The following is a 22,500-nucleotide window of genomic DNA, read 5'->3' on the forward strand; positions in this document are numbered from 1 at the left end:
ACACACACATGCACACAGACACACAGAGTTAGGGACAAACAGGGCACTGCTGTCCCTTCTCATCATATCTCGGTAATAGCATCCTTCTGTGTCCTGTCTGCACCCTGACACACACACACACACACACACACACACACACACACACACATATACACATATATTAAAGTCACTGAGGTCATTGCTCAGTGAGTTTGGACTCTCTCTCGTGCTCTTTTTCTTAGTCTCTCTCTCTCTCTCTCTCTCTCTCTCTCTCTCACACACACAGACATTCACACCATTATCCATTGTCTGTTGATGTCTCTCTTTCTCTCTCTCTCTCTTGTCTCTCTCATCTTTTTCCTGTTAAAATCACTCACCATCTGTCTTACAGCCCCTTCCTTCACAGTATAGATGAGGCTGTTTGTCTGCCCTTGTAGGAGAAAATGAATCACACACACACACACACACACACACACACATGAACGCTCACATACACACACAGACTGTCTGTGGTGCTGAAACTGTCTGAGTCACTCGCAGAATACTGATGAATTCAGAGGTGGAGAGATGGATCGACGGGAGAAAAGAAGGAGAAGTGAGAGTGAAGGAGTGAAAGAGAGAGAGAGAGAGAGGCAAGTCAGGAGCAGCTGGCATGCAAATTGAAAATAGATTAATTTGTACTGGTTCAACCAAACTGGACCGTCTAAGGACACTAACAGTCCTGCAGGGCCGTGCGGGACGGTCCCAGATACCTGAGGCTCCAATCTGAAATGTATCACTGAGTATTCATTAGTTATTAAACTGTGTTAATGCAAGACCATTTAATTCCTTTTATTTCATTGGGTTTTATTGTTTTACTGCTTATTATTTATTGTTTTATTGCTATAAGTATACAGAACTTTGAGCTGCAGTTTTTTCTTTTTTCTTCTTACGTGTTTAATTCTTTAATTTCATTGGGTTTTATTGTTTGACTTTCCATTACTTATTGTTTTTTATTGTTCTATTGCTATTAGTGTACAGCACTTTGAGCTGCATTTATGTTATGAAAGGTGCTATATAAATAAAGTTTATTATTATTATTATTATTATTATTATTATTATTATTCATTCATTCATTCATTCATTCATTCATCGTCTAAACCGCTTATCCTCACTAGGGTCGCGGGGGGGTGCTGGTAATCCCAGCGCTCATAGGGCGAAGGCAAGGAAACACCCTGGACAGGTCGCCAGTCCATCGCAGTATTATTATTATTATTATTATTATTATTATTATTATTATTATGTATCAGTGATGTCATCTTAGTGCACACACAGTGCATCACCAAGTTCATTTTCATGTCGTATTGGAATAAATGGATACAAATGGCTAGATAAAAGTAAAAAAAAAAAAATGATATTGGAGTTCTGGGGCAAGATTAGCAGAGGCGTGACGTTTAAACATTTTGTAGATGTTACTGTAAACGTGCAAATCAGTGGTACGGTCCTTTAAAGCAAACGATTTGAAGCTTTGAAGCGTTCAGATCAGCCCCAGACTGTTGAATAACACGAACGCTCCTTTTAGAGCGTCCAGTGGTGCAAAGTCTTTAAAAATAGACCCAGACTGGATTCTAGTGTGTGAATAATAATGCTGAGTTAATGAGGGTGTTTCCATTAGTTTTGTGTATGTGTGTGTGTGTGTGTGTGTTTGTGTGTGTGTGTCCTGCCGAAAGATGCACTGAAAATACCAACGCACCAGTATTAAAGAGAGAGAGCAAGTGAGCGAGCAACAGGGACTCAGGGAGAGGAAGAGGGTCAAAGAGAGGGCACAGAGAGAATTTGTATGTGTGTGTGTGTGTGTGTGTGTATGGGTGTGTATCCTTATAGTGTAGGACTACAATGTAAATGATGTTAAGTGGATGTGAGTGTGTGTGTGTGTGTGTGCGTGTGTGTGTGTGCGCATGTTCTGTAAAATGCTGCAGGGAAAAAGAACGCTCTCTTGCTTGCTCACTTGCACGCTTGCACACACACACACACACACACACACACACACACACATAACCTCAAAACACAGCTCTCATTTTCCGACTTGGCGGCTGCCCAAATCTCAGCTAATTTGGAACAACAGGGTCTTCATCTCAAGGACTGAACACCGTGTCCACTTTATTGCCCCTTTGGTTTCCTGTCTGAGTGCGCTTGTGTTTGTGTGTGTGTGTGTGTGTGTGAGAGAGAGAGAGAGAGAGAGAGAGAAAGAGAGAGATGGACAGAGGAAGTCAAGAGAGATCAAATGTTTTTTTCCCACTCACGGCGGCGAAGGTCAGAATTTTCCATTTATTTCCAAACAGGAGAAGCAGGGCGAGTGTTTGAGATCAAGTGGCGGGCTGCCTCACGATCCTCAACACACACCTTTCATGTGCGAGCAGGTCATTTTTAGCCATGTCAAACACATTTCCACAACTCGAAACTCGAAATTTTTACCACCTGAAATGATCCATAGGCTGTGGCTAAATGGAAAAACACTGAAAAACTGTGAATGATCTAAAACACTAGTGGTCAGTGTCAGATTTCAGTCTGTCAGATTTGAAGAGTAAAGGGTTTTATCAGTCAATCAATCAATCTTTATTAACAGACACAAGGTCCAATAAAAACACACAACAAAAGACAACACATCAACTAATTAACATCAGCACATTGAACGACGACAACAAGAGCCTGTACCAGTGATTCCAAATGCCTGAGTGAGACTCCACTCACTGTTCCACTCCAGTATTCAACAGTCATAAAGGGAGACATCCGCTGTGCAAGAGGAAAATACTCATACTGATACATCATTCCCTTTACTGACAGAAACTTTGTTCCAGCGTTACTAAGGCCAATTTAAAATGCCACTGTCAAACCTCTCACTAAGCTGCGTTATAAGCTTTAGTTACTCACCAAAGTAAAGACGTTTCGGAGTCATCAAAGACTTTTCTCTGCTGCGGCAAAGTTTTGTTTTAAAAGCACAAAGCATGAAAAGTACTCACGGAGTCGACAGCTCTCATTTGTGCGTGTGCCAGATTTTTATGTCTTTGGCACTTATCTCCTGGAATGCATTGACCGTAGCCAGTTGATGATATACACTACTCACAAAAAGTTAGGGATATTCGGCTTTCGGGTGAAATTTCAGGATGAACCTAAAATGCATTATAACCTTTACAGGTGAACTTAATGTGACCTTCTGTAAACTTTTGAATGCACACGTCCAACTGTTCAGTGTTTCAGTACTTTTTGCACAAGTTGCTGTTCTCTAACAAGGAGTTTAACGGCAAAATTCACATCAGGTGTTTGATCCATGAATCAACCAACAAATTTCCTGGTTCAATTAGAATTGGCATTTAAACAGTCCTCCTCATTATGCTGTTCACATCTTGACATCATGAGACCAAGACGACACGTCAGTACAGAACTGCCCTACACTTTGTGAATGGTACAGTGACAAGCCCATACTACCTGAATAACATCATTAATCCAGTCATTGTGCCCCTGCATGAACAACACAGGCCTAATTTCATCTTCATGGACGACAATGCTCCAGCTCATCGAGGTCGTATCATTAGGGAACGGCTGCTGGAGACTGGGGTACCTCAAATGGAGTGGCCTGCACTTTCTCCAGACCTGCATCCCATAGAAAACCTATGGGATCAGCTGAGTCGCTGTGTAGAGGCTCGGAGCTCTGTACCCCAGAACCTCAATGTCCTGAGGGCCGCCCTTCAAGAAGAGTGGGATGCCATGCCTCAGCAGACAATAAGTCGACTTGTGAACAGCATGAGACGTCGTGGTCAAGCTGTAATTGATGCTCAAGGGCACATGACAAGTTATTGAGACATTGACATTTTTTGTTGTGGTATATCCACCACTGTTGTTGGCTTTTGTTTCAAGAAATTGTTTGAGATGAGGAAATCACCAGTGTATGCTTCTACTTGAATGCCCTACTTTCATGATATAATATCACTGTAGCGTGAACATTTTACATTTTCCATAAATTTCACCCAAAAGCCAAATATCCCTAACTTTTTGTGAGTAGTGTATCTGTTAGTGCATCTTAAATGGCTATATGAGGCTCTTCATCACACACAAAACTGGTGCAGAACTGGCTAAGTGGATGATCAACACTTTGGCCGTCCTCTTGCAGCAGCACTGCCCCCGGCCCGCGCTCGCTTGAATCAACCTCAAGCTTAAAGGGATGCAAGAAGTCGGGGGAGGCAAGGACAGGCGCGCAAAGAGCTAAACAGTCATACCATCCCGGACGAGCCCCCAATTCGTGTTACATCCCGGCCTCGGGGAAATCTTGGTGCATGAACAAAGGAGACTCCCCTCTTCCCAGCTCCCAAAGATCACCAGCAACCGCAAGAGCTTTGTCGCAGAACAGCCCTGGAATAAAGGAAGAGAAGAAGAAATATTGAATTCTGGAATTTTCTTCAATTTTGCTGTGTAAACTTTAATGTTGCAGTTTTTTTTTTTTTTTAAATACACATGGTTTTTGCACCAGACCTAGGAGAAAATACTGCATAGCCCCCCTGGCTAAGCTGTTCAACATACAGTGTAAAATTTAATACATGCATTTCTAAAAAGTTGACTGAATTGAGTATCTCCTTCCACCTCCGCCTGCTCAGCCCTCGCTGCTCCTGCCTGCGTCCGCTCATGCATGTCGCCGGGCAAACATGGGCGAGGGAGAGAGAGAGGCAGAGAGGTAGCTTATTTCATACAGCCCGAAGCGTATGTAGTGCCTCATGCTAGCCAAGGATAAGTGTGTTTGTACGCCTGCCTGTGTGCGTGTGTGTGTGTGTGTGTGTGGATACGTGTGTGTGTGTGTAGGTCTTTCAAAAACGTGTTCTAATTTTTTATGCTACTTAGTTTGCCTGAAGTAACAAGGTAGTCTTTATCCATAAATACATACACATACACGTTCTGACACACACACACCACTCAGCGACTTGCCAAGGTATGAGACGTGTGTATGTGTGCGTGCGTGAATGTGTGTGTGTGTGTGTGTGTGTGTGTGTGTGTGTGTGTGTGTGTGTGTGTGTGTGTGTGTGTGTGTGTGTGTGTATGTGTGAAGGAGAGTACGCTGAGGTTTTGCGGTTTGTTGACATAGTCTTGGAGGCAGCTCTCAGATTGAGAGGTTTCCTTTTACTATTACATGAAGCGTTGCCTTGTGTGCGCACACAAACACACAAGCACACAAGCACACACAGTGTATTGATTGAGGATAGGTAATAGACTTGTTATTGATAGAGGTGTGTGTGTGTGTGTGTGTGTATGCATGTGTGTGTATGTGTGTACGTATGAGTGGGTCTTAGGCAGACATTCTCCCTTTCCTTAACAGACTTCCATTATTTGCGTGTATTGGCCACCACGGAGACTGATGGACTCCCCATCCATCACACACACACACGCATACACACACACGTACACACACACACACACACAGTGCTTCATCTCCATACTGCATGTATTGATTAGGCTTCACAAAGCGAGAAGTGTACCCATCACTTTGATTAATACTGCACACACACACCGCCTCCTGCCACATAAAATATGTTGTATGGAGGTTTTCAAATAAAAGTCTCAGCTTGCTGCAGAGCTGGTCAGACTTTTTTTTTTTTTTTGCCATTTCTGCTGTGGCATTAGATCAACATCTGGCATAACTGGTCAGACAGTCATTTATACTTTTTATACGGCACTGATCAGCATGTTGCAGAGCCAGTTCGACTGGTTTCTGTGCTCTTTCTGTGATGCAATGGAAAATACCTTGACCATAGGCGGAAATCCCGGGGGGTCAGGGGGGACAAGACCCCTCCATCCATAAAGTTGTCCCCCCTCAAAAAAAAAAAACATTGTTAACACTAATAAATAATTTTCAATAATATAGTAATATTCAATGAAAGTACAATGCAAGCGGTGCTAATTATAAATGTAAAATAATGTGTTTTTTAGTGTTAAAAGAGAGAGGACAGACCACAGGAGGAGCAAATACTGAGCTTTTTATTCTTTCAAAAAGTCTGTCAGGATATTAATGTCAGAAATAGTTCATATTTTACTGATATTTTGAATTTGTCTCTAGATAGATTTTTTTTTTTTGCATTTTAAGTTGCATTATTTTGTGGCATAGTTTCATTTCATTTTCTTATTTGATCTAAAAGGGACAGTGTACAGCTCAAACATATACTGTATGTCACTATTTGATGCATTATCTTGCTTTGTTTTTTGTCGACACTACAATAAATCTGTTTTTTGAAGAATAGTTTGATGTAGTTGGATTATTCAAGGTATTTCCTCTAGTTTTAGAGCTTATTTTGAGTTTCTAGTTCTTGTAAAGCTACTTTGACAGACTGTAGTGGAAATAGAACTGTGAGCAAAGAAAGATTATTGCTTTATATTGCTTTTAATAGCATTATTTAAAACATGAACATGCTGAGCGCTCAACGCTGTACAGCAAGTTTCAAAGGAGCGTTACAGAGAAAGAAGGAGGTACAGTTGTGCCAGACAGCAATTTTTTCATGTCCCCCCCAATAATGAAATGGGATTTTCGCCCCTGACCTTGACATTAGAATTCCTGCGAGTGTAAAATCTTTTGAATCATTTCTTTATTTTCTGACAAGATACCGCATCAATAAATAGCTAAATTTAATTTTCTAGATTCGGTGGAGCTTGGTTTACCCTGGCCCTTTGAGAACCAAAGTCATTCAAGTGAAATAAACCACTTTAAATAAAGATTTGAGAAATGGTATTTTGTTGGGATGCACACAGACAAAAACTCTTGAACCGAATTTGCTTTCATCCATCTGTGACAAAAAAGCAAAATCAGTGAAATGCCAGAAAAAACAACATGGTGCATGACTACTGTACACTGAAGCGTCATTTATCCCTCAAGAGCTAAAAGGTCTGTCTCATTTGCAAGGAAGTTTTCTTTCACCATGGAAGCACACACACAGAAAAAGCCCACAGTCACACATGACAATATTCACAGTGCACAGACACAGCAGTGGGGCTTAAGGAGGCTTAGCAGTGTTCATTTACTTTGATATGATGAGAGACAGAGACCTGGAGGAAGAGAGATACACAGGGAATTGTAAATGTGGCTGTGTGAGAGGACTTACCTGTGGCTGTATGTGTGTGTGTGTGTGTGTGTGTGTGTGTGTGTGTGTGTGTGTCCATGTATCCGTTTGTGTGGGCGTGAGCTTGTTGACTTTGATATCTGGAGCGGAGTGTTGTGGCAGGAGATTTAGAGTGGACTTGCTCTGTGTGAGTGGCTCCAATTAGTCTCAGGAAACACAAGACATGCACGTACACACACACACACACACACACACACACACACACACACACACACACACACACACACAGAGATACACATATAAACAGATAAAAAAAAAAAAAACTTGGCTGATCGATTCTCACATACAAGCAAGTACATACTCTATGGATGCTCTTGCACACACACACACACACACACACACACACCGCCAATATCAGTAGTGTTTCTTCACTGTTCTTCTACGTTAATTCAGTTGATTCATCTAAAACCACGAGCCAAATTTGCATCATTTGTTGGATGCTTTTAGTCTGTCGCGCCGCTCCGCAGCATGAGTGCAGACATTTTTGCATGGGTGGCCCTGGCGCTTGAACCTACAACCCTGACAGTGGGAGGACAGCAGAAAAATCACCGGAAGGCAAACCTGAAATAGAAACACGCTCAGACATGCTGCCACATTCAAATGTGTGTATACTCACTGAAGCCTCGTGTTGTTTGTTTCATTACATTTCATGCCACGTATCTCTAACACTGGGAAACTGGACGTAGCAGTTGTAAAACGCAGAGAGCTGATGGAATATGTTTAAAATATGTTGGTTGTTGTTGAAGATGCAGACATCCTGCAAACCAGCTCAGCAGACCAAGCCTCAAAATGCTGTATTTTGATAGAGTTAATCATCAAATGTTGGCATTGAGATGTAAAGAAAGAGAGCTGAGTACATCACTTTAGTCGAGGTGCTGGGTTAAGATATGATCATGAAGAAAGAATAGAGCCCGCACACTCCTCGGCTTCAGTGTTGAGATTAATGGCAGCATTGTGAGCCGAGGCTCTTTGTCAGGTCAAAACGGCTCAGGCAGACGCAGAGCCTACGCTCGAAACGCCGTCATTAAATCCAACATCGGAGCAGAGGAGATGTAAACAAAGGCAATGAGCCGCTAAGCAAACGGAGATGCTTTTCCACACGGCAGCGCATCCAATCAGACGATATTTTAGACCAACTGCGGGCCATCACACGCCGCCGCGTCCGCCTGGCAGCCTGTGCAGCCGGGCTCACAGGCCAGGCCAATGAGGATGTTGTTTTGTTTATGACAAATCTGTCCTTTTGCGTTTCATTTCCACATGAGTACAGTGGTCGTTAGTGTCATGATCTACCCATTGAGCTACACAGGGGATGGAGGCCCAGTTAGTAAAATAGGTTTTAAAACAGTCGTATGAACAAGACAGTGAAAACACACTAAATGTCAGGGATGCTCCCCTGCTGAATGTTAGTTGGTGTCATTCAGGTGTCATTAGCCTAAATGTCACTGCAACTCATCATTTCAATAGAGTGTCAACTGGTCTGTGTGTGTGTGTGTGTGTGTGTCAGTGTGTGTGTGTGATGACATTTGCTATGATTTACAAGTCATTTAGATTGACTGGACATGTAACGGTGCACGTCCCTTTCACGGTTTGGTTATTACACCAGATTTTAGGACATGGCTCAGTTTGTATCAGTTTGACTTTAAAAAAAAAAATGACTTAGAATTCAAGTTCTTCAAGTTCTTCAATTTTAACAAATACCAACAATTCAGCATAAAAAAAAAAACGTGAATGAGGCTTTTTCCAATCTTCTGCAGCCACAGAAAGCCTTTGTATGCAGCTCATGGAAAAGTGAGCCATTACTCTTCACGTCATTCGGTGTCATCACAAAATCCTAACACCCATATTAACTCTGTCCCACGTTACGACTAAACACGCATGACGTAAATACAACGACTTCTTGGCAAATAGGCTGTAGTGTAATAAGAAAACTATTCGCTGTTTCACTTTTGCATGTTTAATATTTATTGTGCCAAGATCCTGTATTGACATTGCAAAGCTGGATCATATATTTGGTAAATGAAATCTTTAAAACTGAACGAGGGAGAGGCAGAGAGCAGAAGCAGAGGGTCAGTTTTTTCATCGCTGTATCAGGAGACGCCTTGTTGCCTGCCTCTCTGTCACACTTCCTACCTCGGGGGATGGTGTGTGTGTGTGTGTGTGTGTGTGTGTGTGTGTGTGTGTGTGTGTGTGTGTGTGTGTGTGTGTGTGTGCTTCTGCGTGTTTGCATTTGCACAGCCCTGTGTTTGTCTATATGCTTGCATTTGCACATTCTCGTATGTTTGTGTGTTTTCTGTGTGTTCCCTGCATATCCCCCATCAGGCTAGATGGCTGCTTCTTGGGCTTTCTATAAATACGCAGTGACGACTTGTGCAGCACACCCATCATTTCTCCTCTCCTCTCCTCTCCTCTCCTCTCCTCTCTTCTCCCTGGTTAGCTAATTGCTTTCCCCTGCCAAGTTTTCTTCACTTTCATTCTCCTGTACTATGTTGAGAAAACATGCTGTTCTCACTTCATTTTGCATTCCTCCAGATGTCAGACTAACACCCATCTCTCTCTCTCTCTCTCTCTCTCTCCTTCCAGGATCCCTCCTTCTCTCTCCTCCTCCATGATAAGCTTCAGGTGCCCAACAGCTCTCGGCGGGCATGGAATGAACACGATAGCCGCTGCGATGTCTGCTCCACCCACCTCACTCAGCTCAAACAGGAAGCGGTGCGCATGGTCCTCACTCTCGACCAGTGGGATTTGTCGCCCACCTCTTCACCTCCTGCCCTGGTTGGCCGGTATGGATCTCAAGGACCTCAGGGTCCAATGGGAGCGTCCGGAGCACCCGGAGCACCTGGGTCGAGGGACTGGGCTCCTCCTTTCCTTCCATCCTCTTCGCCCTCCTCTGCAGCTGCCGCTTCACACTCCCAGTCCTCCCAGTCTCCATCCCCAAGTCCCAGCCAGACACCGACCCCGAGTCCCAGTCACGGGCCATCCAACCCCAGCCACGGGAGTCCCTCAGTGGGGCAAAACTCCGGCCTCGCTCTCACAAACCCGCAGCCTCCAGGCTCCGGGCACAGGCTGGGATCCAAGCCCAGCTCCCTGGGGCTTAGCGGCGGGGTGGACAGAAGAAGCGGCTCTCCCAGTTCAGCAAAACCAAGCGGTGCTCCCCAGCAGCAGCCAGTGACGGCGGTGAATAGTCCTGGTAATAATGCTGCTAATACCAGCAACAACGGGAGTGGCTCTGGCGGTGGAGCCGTGTTGAGTACAGCAGCTCTGCAGGCTCATCAGTACATGACCCGCACTAATGGAGGGGTTACACTCTATCCATACCAGGTAGGCCCCATGTTCGACTGAGTGTTTGTGCCTGTGCCACTTTGTTTTGTAGTACGTACACTGATACAGCTCGTTCTTACCATTCACCAGTACAACTGTTGATGAATGGGACATTACAGATTTCACCATGGAAACCTCAGTTTAGACAAAGTGCAAAGGATGCAAGAGAAAACATTTACTGATATGAATAGGACAATAACATTAAGAAAGAGATTAAATGAAAATTAACTTTTCCTACTTCTTAGCTAATTCCAGAATATTCACCCATTTAAGCCCTACCCCAAGAAAGGAGGAAGGAAGTTGGAACATCAAATTAAAGAGGAAAGATGCCCTAAAAATTTTTTTTTCCAAAGGTGTTTTTTCAGGCATTGTTCCTTTATTAGACAGTCACAGTGAAGAGAGACAGGAAAGACATTGTGAAGAGAGGGGATGACATGCAGTAAAGGATCTGGCTGGATCTAGAACTCAGACTGCTGTGGCTTAACCTCAGTTTTATATGGTCTGAACCGCTGGGGTGCCCCCAAAAAAATGTTTCATTGTGACTTTAACATTTTGTATTTAGCGTTTAGTAACCTCTGACAACCTGCCACGCTGAAGGAAAGTGTTCATTGTTAGATGCAGGCTCCTCTACTGGTCTTCTCTTCTCTTCTGTTCATCTCTACATTTACTTGGTTTGTGTGGATTCACATCAGGCTGGGCTATATTGCTGCCTTTGCCACAGGCAAGGTGTGTATGTTCCTAATAAGGCAAGGGCACCACTTAGAACAAAGCCTTCTGGGTAGACTCCACATTTTGAACAGCAGCAGGGGAAAAAAAAAACGGAAGAAGATCTGACAGAGGAAGGGGGAAACAGCTTTAAGAGAAAGAAAGTGGAAAAACAATAAATCTTACCTTTCAGTTCAACTATATCCATCGATCTAGACAGAAAGAAAGGCGTGGAGGAATCAGAGAGGATATATGCTTTGTTTTTATGAGGACAGACACAACCAACAGCAACATACTGCATAAGCAATCCATCAGTATTTATGTAAGCATTTGGCCTTCGCTGTGGTCCAGTTCACATTAGCAGCTGTGGGCTCGACAGCTGAATTTATTTGCTTGTTGACACACACACACACACACACACAGCCGGACGCAGTTATGGAGCCTCTAAATTAGGGATGCACCAATATCAATATCGGTGCTGATCCAGCTATAATTCAGTGATCAGATATCAGACTGACGTTACCGATCCATGTGCGGATAGACGTGCACTCACATTGCCACCTGTAGTATTTTTATAATATTTCTGTAGTTAATTGAGCACAACAGCCTCTGCAACCGAGTGTTAGCCCGGCTGGTTTCTTCTCCTTCTTCTTCTTCTTCTTCTTCTTCTTCTTCTTCATCATCATCTTCGTCTTCTTTGTCTTTTTTGTTGTCATCTTCTTCTACGTTTTTTTCTTCTTCTTCGGTAATGCCTTCCTGGATGTTTTGTGCTGATTGTGCTATAGCGTCACCGTGTTTGTTGGCATTACAATAGAGTTAGAAAACTATTGCAGTGGTCATTAGTATGAGTGAAATCTACTTAATAGTACATTAATTTCCCCTTTACTCAGTTTCCCCTCGGGGATCAATAAAATATTTCTGATTCTCAGTGATGATGCATTGCTCTGCGCTTCATTTGTTTTTCAAACATTAAAGGAGTTGCCATAGCCATTTGCACTCAGAGCCCTCAGATTCACCACAGGATCGCTGTCACAGTCACAACATCACAACCACAATGGGAACTGGTGTCTCTCGTGCCTTCTGTAGCATTATAGTCTCTGATCTGCACAAAAGTTGTTCATGAGCGCTTGTAAGTGGAATATATGAACTTGTACATTATGACACACTGCGTTTAGTTAGTGATGAATGGTATGAAGTGAGCAAGGATGTCACTGATAAGCAAACAAAATGTATCTTATTGGAGGACCAAAATACAATTAATTAATGAGCACTGTGAGCTTGTATCTTTGTTTAGTGATTGGTACAAGTGCAACTGTAAAACTGATATATTTGATGTTAGGGTTAGGGTCAGGGTTAGCACCGGTGTGTTGCAGTCATAATGAGGCAGCTGTTATTGTATTTTGTCCGTAATTCGGTTCAGTCAATAGTACAGAGCAGGTTCAGACAGCGGGGAAAATGAACACTTAACAGATGTCATGACCTCACACTATAAGATGCCCTCTTGAGAGGTTTGGCCTCAACAACAACAACAACATGGGGAAAAAGGTGTTGTGCACACGGACACGTGTCGGCGTGGAACTGATCGGATTTGCCCGTCACCTCTTGACAGGAGCAAATCAAAATGGCCATCAGAGCACGTGTTACGGGTGGGAGCTTGGCATCGGGTCAAGCCGGAAAAGTGATACGTGATGAAACTGGAGATAAAAGAGCGGGTTTGAAGAGGAGGCAGCAAGAGAGGGAGCATAAGGAGACTGGAGAGGAGGAGGGAGGGAGGGAGGGAGGGAGGGAGGGAGGGAAGAAGCGCTCGAGGACACGAGTGGTTTCGAGGTGTATGGAAGGAGGCAAAAGAGCTAAGACTCCAGGGGAGCTCAGGAGGTGTGTGTGTGCTCGCATGCGTACGTGCACGCGTGTGTACGGACGCATTTTACAGATGTAATAATTCATACAGTGATAATTAGGACTCTGGGGACTCCTGTGTCACACCCCCCCAGTACCCTTTCACTCTCTCTCTATCTCTTATTTCTGCTCCTCCCTCTCCCAGTCTCTGTCTCTCTCCGTCTCTCTGCTCTCGCTGTGTATCTCTCTGTCTCTCCCTGATTATGCCCCCCCCACACCTTCTCTCTTCACATTCTTCTTCTCTTCTCCTTCACTTTTTCCCCCTGTCTCTCTTTTAATATTTTGTCCGGCCCACAGAGAGAGAGAGATAGAGACAGAGAGAGAGATGGAGTAAATTACTGTTTACAGTCTCGGGATTTGTTTTTGTTATCTTGTCCCAGAGGCCAGAAATGAATTAGGAAAAAGCACTTTCATGTGTTCTGCTCCCCGTGCAGGGACGTCACTGCAAAGCCATTTAAAATCTGACAGAACTCGTCTCTCTTGGACAGTTTGTGTAAAGTGATAATGAGGGAAGTTGTGGCAAACTCTCTAAGGACCCATCTTTGCTCAGTTGCAGAGTTTTTGACCCTGATTTAATATAGGTCTCCGTCTGGACCTCAGAGAGCTTAAACAGGAGATTTGCTTGATATTTTTCCATATAATTTTCCTTGTATTTCAGTTTTATTCGTTGTCTTGACAGTATACCGGTGATCTTCAACTTTGACGTTTGACCTGATGCTGCTTTTTTGGACACATCTCTCTTTAAAATGAGATTCTCCATCCCAGTTTGATTAACCTGGTTAAATACATTAAAAATAAGAACGAATGGGGTCAGCTGAGGTGAAGGACACTGTGTGTTCACGCTGTGAGCGACTGTGTAAGAGGCTCCGGTTGTATCTGTATAGCAGTCATGTGCAAGAAGGAACAGCATGTATGCTTCATTGCTTTGACATTGCCTTGCATAATTATAATAATATTTATTTTATGAGTTAATGTAATTAGCTAGCAAGCAGAAAAAAGAAAAATGTGTGGGTGTGTCTGTGAGTCTGTATATGTGCTTCCATATGTGTCTATGCATCTTTAATTGCGCACGGTGCATGGTGTTTATGTTTTAATACATGTTTCCTTGTGTTTGTGAATCTGTGCATGTGTGTGTTGCCATGTGTTGGTGAATGTGTGCGGTTTTATGGGCGAATGTGCTTTGTTTCTATATGTGTGCATACACACACACACACACACACACACACACACACACACATATATATATATATATATATATATATATATATATATATATATATATATATATATATATATATATATATATATATATATATGTATATATATATATGTATGTATGTATGTATGTATGTACAGTGTGTGCATCACATATCAGTGTTTGTGTGTGTGCACGGGCAGATGTGTTTATGTGTGTGTATGTATGCTGTGTGTGTGTGTCTCTGCATGTGTATACAATATATTTATGTGAAAGTATGTGTCTGCATGTGCATTTTGTTAGTTAGTGGCTATGTTAGCGTCAGTATCTGTGTGTGGGCGCGTTCCAAATGCCTCCTATGTAAAACACACACGGTGCTTTGTTCAATTCATTTTCATTGGTTTAAAACGGTGTAAAATGTTACAGTGAGGCTGAGCGTCTCTGCTGTGACTTTGACACTAATGGTGCTCCAGCAGGAAAGGAGAAACACAGAGCCCGATCATAAATCACCCTCGTTTAGACGAACCCATGAGAGAGAGAGAGACAGAGAGAGAGAGAAAGACAGACAGAAAGAGAGACAGAGAGAAGGGCAGGGGGGCAGATCTGTCAGAGAAATGAGGATGAGAATAAAGTGAGGGGTGGAGCAACGTGGACATAATAAGAGAAAGCATTTATTAAAGGCTATTCGCGTAGCATTTTAACATCAATAAATTGTAAGCACATTAATTATGATTTAAGATAATTAACTTAAAGAAATGAGGCCATTGTTAAGATGATTGGCAGCGGCTACCGGCCTCTACACTGCATTTTACTTTGTGTAAAGCCCGGTTGGATTTCAAGTTGGGTTTGTGTGCTCACACAGAGCGAGGTTTCTTTACCGCACAAAACAGGAAGCGAAAGTGTTGCATGAAAGAGGAAAGAAAGAGGGAATCCACAGCCTCTCCACGGCCAAAATTACGTCAGCATGCAGGGAAAATAATATCGCGTGCCATCCAGTGTTTACAGTTGCCCATATTTGATGTTGCTATATTTTCACAGTTAGATTAAGTTTAGATTTTAGACAAGATTTTTTAAAAAAATGTTTGCTTTATTTTAAACTTTTGTGAGATCGGTTTGCGAGTGTGAGAGTGTGAGAATGAACCTGAAAGCGCAAGTCTCACTCCGAATGTGTTAGAGTTGGCAACTCTGAAATTGGCTCGCTGTGTTGGTTAGCTGCACAACAGGCCGCTAGTGGCGGATAACGGGTGCAGCTGGAGGCTGTCGATTAAACGGAGGCATGCGGAGAAGGAGGAATGAAAACTGAGGTGGTGTTCTGATTGGATCACCTCCACTCGTACATGTGAAAGTAGCTTTTAATCCCCAGCAAAACTGATCATTTTAATCAACCATTGTCTGCATAGAAAGGACCTCAGATTCTTATATTTTCATGTTTTTGACACCCACTGATGCTTCTGTCCCTTTGATCAAACTTAAGTATCAGCATTAATTTGAGGATGATATACTGATGTTAAAAATGTTGCACAGAGCACCTTTAAAACAGGAGACACATCATCAGACAGAGAGGAGGATGGGAGTCATAAAGGGAGGGAGAGAGAGAGAGAGAGAGGAGGGCAGTGACATTAAATGGTTGCTGTCTCAGCGTTTTGGTGATGGCCACCACATCTCACATTTACTGGGATCCTCAATCTTTTTCGGTCCCAAGGCACAAAAATTGATTTGATGAGACTGAGTTTTATAAATTATGTGGAAATCTCCCATGAAGCTCAGTCCGATCATCTACAGCAGGAACAATGGACTGTTGGAAGCCAGTGGACAAAAAAAAAGAAAAAAGATATTTTACTTAATATTGATCTTTTTTTGCATAAAAGCAAAATTTCAAGTTATCCTTAATCTCACTCCTTCACAAACGTATTGATCATGACAGAACTCATGACCCTCCTGAAAATCATCACAACTGACTGCAGCTTGAAACAGCTTAGAAGTTAATACCAGCTAAACCAAAGGTAGTGTTTAATATAGACCTTCATGGTTCACAGATTATGCTTAAAATAGCACCCAGGAGTTTTTTTTTTTTTTTTTGTCAGTGAACCCAAGATGGCAATTTTCAGGTGACCTCAGTATGGGCATCCATTACTCTCCGTCTCTTTACCATGGAACTATTTTAGGGAAATGTTCTCCACTGGTAATCGTTTGTCAGTGGTGCTTTTGCTTTGAGGGCCACACCACTGTTGTATCTGTATGTTTGCATCCATCCAAGCTGTATAAATATGGAGATGTGCTGCGTTTCCAGTGGGTCATGCCGCAGTTTGCTGGGTGAGGGTGGATGATCCATAAATTTGTCTTAGGGAAAGATTGTAGAAAATATTTGATCATTTCTGAACTGTGTTGTGTTTGCATAGTCACCAAAATATACACCAACACCCACACCTAAATTTGTGATTTGTGATTCTGGGCTATATAAATAAATACAATTGAAATTGAATTGAATTGAAATTACACATTTGCCTAATGCCTCGTGATGCACTTTAATTAGCTGAGACTGTTAAGTGAACTTAAACAATCTGCTCAAAACCAACTTTGTGCTCACTTTGTGTTGTTTATCTGATCTCTCTGATTTATACGAAGGGGCAATTTCTTTCTCCCGCCGTCTCTCGTTGTCTCACTCTCTCTCTCTCTCGCTCTCTCTCTCTTTTCTCTTCTCTCTGGAACAGGGAAAAACAATCTAACTATTGTCTCCATGCCCTCTCGCTGTCCTTCAAGCAACTAATGAAAAACAGGTTTACACAGTTCACTTTGTGTGTGTGCATGAGCACGCTGTTCATTAGAACCAGAGAAAATAAATAATTTCTTGGCCCTCAGCGATGCTTAGGTTTCCTCATTTACTGTGTGTGTGTGTGTGTGTGTGTGTTTGTGTGTGTGACTGTGCACACATGTATATCTACTTGCTTCTAGAAGAGAGAGACAGGATGTGATAGGCCTGAGTTACAGCGCACCCCGTGCCGACAACACAGGCCTGCACAAACCGATATCATGGCGTTTGAACAGAATGATCCAATTTGTGTCGAACCGTCCCATCTTGCCTACGCCACACACTTCACATGGTAACATTACGTCAAATAACGTCATTTGATTTAAAGACTGGGCTGAGTGGAATACAAGCAAAAGCATTTAGTCCCACCGCTCTTCTCCTGCATTAGATTTTCATGACAACCTTTTCATGAGACTGCAACGTGGTAAGTATCAGAAATGCAGGCTTCAGGATGTTTACCAGCAGCGTGTTATAGTTCCTACCAGTGATACAAAAGTGTGTCTCTGTGTTGTGTGTTGTCTGATATTCCTGTTCTCATTCAATCTCCCAGAAATCCCAGCGCCCCAGTCTCCCAGAAACTTGTGGATACCATTAATTACCACCATGATTTGCCCTTGAGCAAAGCAATTACCCCCCCAACAGGAACAGAGCAGGAAGCAGGGATGGAAAGAGTACTACAAACTGCTACTCCAGGAGAAGTTCTGTTACTTTAATGATATTTTGCTTCAATAGAAGCAGATGTACTGCTGTGAAAATCTACTGAAGTTAAAGCAAAAAGCCGCTCAGTTAAAATGTACTGGGAGTAAAAGCTACCGAGTTTCTTTTCCAAAACAGTAAAGGTGTGATCTTTTCCATGCAGTTAGAAAAGGAGGAGAGAACACACTTCAAACTGCATTCTTTTAAAGGTGCAGTACGCAAAACTGCAGAGGGTAGATTGAAATGAGGACTCTCTACTCCACAGTTAAGACATTTTTTTGCCAGTTGAGTCCAAATGTTTCTCGTTTTCATCGACTATCTGCAGTTTTTCATCGTGCGCCTTTTATTGGAAATTTGGAAATGCCAAAAAGTAAAACCAACAGAACAGAAACAGATTTCTCCTCTCATCCTTGCTGACTGTGTGTTTTATTGTGAAAGGTTCCACAATCTGTCATTGATCATTTGTTCTCTGTAATGGATATGATTTATAACATAGTAAAAAAAAAAAAAAAAAATAGTACTTGAGCAAAAATGTACTCAAGTAAAAGTAAAATTACTCACTTACAAATACACAAAAAAGTACAAATACACAAAAAAGCTTCTCAATTACAGTAAGATGTGTAAATGTAATTAGTTACTTCCACCTCTGGCAGGAAGCCCTCAGCTGCCAACAGTAGAGGACTCTGAGGTCTGAATGTAAGATGATAGATAAATCAAAATCTTGATAATTAATAAATAATACATGACAATAAATAAGAGTCAAAACACAAATAAGAGCTTATAGGTCAGTATTTTGAGTTGCAAAGAATGTTGAAGAGCATATTATTATCTTGACTACAGCTGCTTGAAGAGAAAAGTATCATCCATATTGCAAAGTGCCTTTGCCTTCTGGCTGAAGCTCCATACACCTGAATGCAGCCGTGACCCGTCCATTTTCCCTCCTGCCCTCATTTTCTCCGTCTCCTAACTGTATTTGTCTCCCTCTTAAGATGACATATGTTGCCCCGGAGCTGTTTATGTTTTTATTGTACAGCACAGACTTGTTGGGATGAAGCCTGAAACGCTCCCTCTCCCTTCTCTGGCGCAGCAGTAAGCATTTTAGATTGTTTCACAGATTGTATCTATCCCCCCCTTGATAAAAGCAGGCAGACCACACACACTCACATTCACACACTCCCTCACACACACACACATATCATTTCCCATTCACTCTCCCCATGCAAACCTGATTCGAGGCACACATCTCGCCTGGGCTGCCAGTAGCATCTGGTTGAAAACGGATGGGTCGAGCAAAAAGGAATGCAAAAGAGAAGGAGGGGATGGCGACGAAGGAGATGTGGCAGAGGAGAAGCGGGAATGTTGGCAAAATTGTAATGAAGATGGATGATGCAGCTTTCTCTAAGAGCCGAGAGGGAGAGAAAGGGAGAAAGGAATAGGAGGGAGGGTGGGTGAGAGAGATACGAGAGGAGAGGATGGCGTGAGGGTGACAGAATAAGTGTGTGAGTGGTTATTTTCTACGTTGTCTCTCTGGGGAAATCTGATATCACATTCATCAAAGCCCCATACAGACAGGTACAATCTCCGTACTGCGGGAAGCCGGTCTCCTGCTATATCTTAATTAATTTATTTTACTGAAATTTTTTTTCCAACATGTTTGGTTGGTGTTTATACTGCTGTGTTATTCTCAGCACCATCCATTTGTCTTATCTATGTCCCACTCTTTTATGCTGCGATGACCCAATTTCCCCTCAGGGATCATTAAATTTTCATCCAGTGTAATTTAATCTAATTCATAGAAAATTGGAGATTAAAAAAAAAAAAAAAAAAAAGGTTTTCGAAGGTTTTCGAAGTCCTGTATGAAAATCAGAAGAGAAGTTGTCAGTCGGTTCCACACAACAAAAGACACGTTCAGCATAATGATGCCTCATGAAAGCAAACAACACAAAAACACAACGCTGTAATACCCAAAGTGTTTACTGTGCTCGACTGTTGATGCGAGTAGGAATTATCATGTTATCCGACAGATCAGCCAAAGATTTATTTTGTTTTAATGTGAGGTGTGAAGCCTCAGCACAGCGCTGTGTGTCACACACAGGGAAATACAGCAGCACAGCTTTTGAAATTTCATGATGCTGTGAAGTGGAATATTTAGAGTTCCTACCACTTTTTTGTGGATAGACAAGAAACGATAGATGGATAGAATGAGTTGGACTTTCCTAAAAACAATGCATAGACTCATGTAAAGAATAATCCCTCTCAATCATCACTTCTGAGCCACTAGGAGTGTGTGTTGGTGTGTGTGTCTGCAGAGACCCTGCCCTCCGCCTGGATTTTCTTGTTTTGCTGAGCTCGGGACTCTTCCGGGTGTTGGCCTTTGGGCGGTGGGTGTGTAGCTCCCAGCCAATCACAGCGCAGCACGGTGCCAGATCAGTAGCACGGCATCCAATAGGAAGCTATGGAAATGATGGAGGCGGAAAAAAGGAAATATCGCGAGGCCAAACGCTAAGCAGGCAAAGCTTGTTCCATGAGAGGGAAGTTTGGTGCTGGCAGGCCAGTGTTTTTCCTAGAATGGCAGCGTTACATTTTGGGTGGTTGTTTCATTCCGTCACCATCCTAGGAAATGAAAACGGGCTTCCGGCAGTTCGTTTAGCCAGGGAGGAAGGGCCGACTTTGAATGTTGAGTTTACAAACCGCAACCGACAAATCCAACTCATTGTGCCTTTAAATCCCTTTTCTGACACCTGGGTATTACCTGTATCTCACTGGATCTGCATTCAAAACATTCACCTGTCTCTTCACGGCGCAGGTGATAAAGCAAACGGAGCATTTGAAAGGAAAGTAAAGGCACCAGGAAGCTGTGTAGACCGTAGAGGCGCCACCTCGTTTAGGATTTGTAATTTATTAAAGCATTGTGCGGCATGCTTGGCCCGTGGGACCTTGTAGCAGTAAATACACGCACGGTGCAACTGATTTACACACACTCACACTCATACACACACACTGTAGTGCACATAGACACTCACATAGACACTCACTACTCACATCCCCACAGTAGACCTACATGCTCACAGATTTACACTCGCACACGCCAGCTCCTTTATTGGAGCGCGTGGGTGTGATTTAGGGGCTCCGGTGTCTGGCTGCAGGCAGCCCATAAAGAACCATAATCAATAATCCATATCTATATTTCATGACTTCGTTGCCTACACACAAACCATCTCTCTCTCTGCCTCACACACACACACACACTCACACATACATGCACATTAATGCGCTTACTTTTGTGCACACAGTGACAAAAAGAGACATGCACACAGTTACCTGCACACCACACTACACTAGTACATTTACACACATGAACACATACTTGTACACACAGGAATGCATGCACACACACACACACACACACACACACAGCCACACACATATAAAGTAGTTAATAAATGTGTCTCTTTGTGTGTGCAGTATGGTCGGAGAGAGAGAGACGCTTATTAAATCTGTCGGTCTTAGAAGTGGTCTTGGCAGTGTTAGTCGCTGGACACAACACACTCACACAGGCTGTCTTTCTCTCTGTTTCACACACACACATACGCACACACATACGCACACACACACACTGTAGTTGTTATTGCTTTCTGGCTGCTGGCCACCAAGATACAGGCATCTTATGAATCTGGCAGAAGACGAGACCACACACATGCTCGCACACAGTCTCACATTCATGTGCGCGTTTATGAGCGACACAGATAGACATACTGTACACACACTAATACAAAGACATACACACTCAGGCTTTTAATCACAGGCTTTGCTTCTGTTTGCACGGAGCCTGATGGAAGGAGAAATATGAAGAGGAGCAGAGGATCGAGAGAGGAGAGGGAGAGGTGCACAAACGTGGAGAGAGAAGAAAGCAGAGAAATAAGAGAAATATGCAGGAAAAATTAAAAGGAAAAGAACAAGAGAAGTGTTCTTGTGTGTCTCTGTGTGTGTGTGCATGTGTATTTTTTTATTTTACTTATTCACCATTGCTTTTATGCTTCCTTCTGTTTTCTCTCTACTGTGTTTTGCAACTTTTCTTTTCTTGTTATTAACCTTTATGTTGTTATTGTGCGTTATTTTGCTTTTGACTTGGTCAGGGCACTTTGTAAACTCTCTTTTTAAAGGAGCTATATAATACATCTCATTCATATTATTATCATTATTACTATTCCGTGTATGTGTATGTGTATGTGTGTGTGTCTGTGTATATGTGTTTGCATGTCCATATGTACATACCAAGAACGAATATGAAACAGATTCAATGACATTCGTTCTTGTCCTTAGCAAACACAGTTCAATAGATAGATAGATAGATAGATAGATCATAATGCAACATATGTGATGAGACAATAAGTCGTTGTTGTGTTTCGAGGCAGATTCTATTAATTCAGGTTCAAATCTTGCACACAAACCTCATTGTGTGTCATTTCGTCCGTCCTCCCTGTCCCTTTATCTAATAAAGCAGAGAGGCCATGAAAGATAATCCAATAATAAAAGAGCAATGTAGAGAGAGGTGAAGATGGCAAGGTGAGAGAGGGAGAGATCATGAAATGGAATCGCTTTAGTTGGGCAAAGGACAGTGAAAAAATGGAGAGATTGGGGGTGAGAGAGAGAGAGAGAGAGAGTGAGAGTGAAAAGTCATCAGACTAAAAGAGACAAAAGGAGACAGGAGGGTGTGTCTGTTTCTGTCTGTCTATCTGTGGATCAGACAACATGCTGCTGCCTGGCTG

The 22,500-nt window shown here is 42.6% G+C and overlaps 1 protein-coding gene across 1 annotated transcript in view; it reads left to right on the top strand.

Annotated features, from left to right (window-relative positions):
- The window catches only part of kif26ba (kinesin family member 26Ba), a 124,543-nt gene that overhangs the window by 29,510 nt on the left and 72,533 nt on the right, over nucleotides 1–22,500 (top strand). The window contains 1 exon segment of the mRNA XM_030048162.1: nucleotides 9,693–10,430. Within this exon segment, the coding sequence (XP_029904022.1) occupies nucleotides 9,693–10,430 (738 nt within the window).

Source organism: Myripristis murdjan, chromosome 3, assembly GCF_902150065.1.
Source record: "Myripristis murdjan chromosome 3, fMyrMur1.1, whole genome shotgun sequence".
Classification (NCBI taxonomy): domain Eukaryota; kingdom Metazoa; phylum Chordata; class Actinopteri; order Holocentriformes; family Holocentridae; genus Myripristis; species Myripristis murdjan.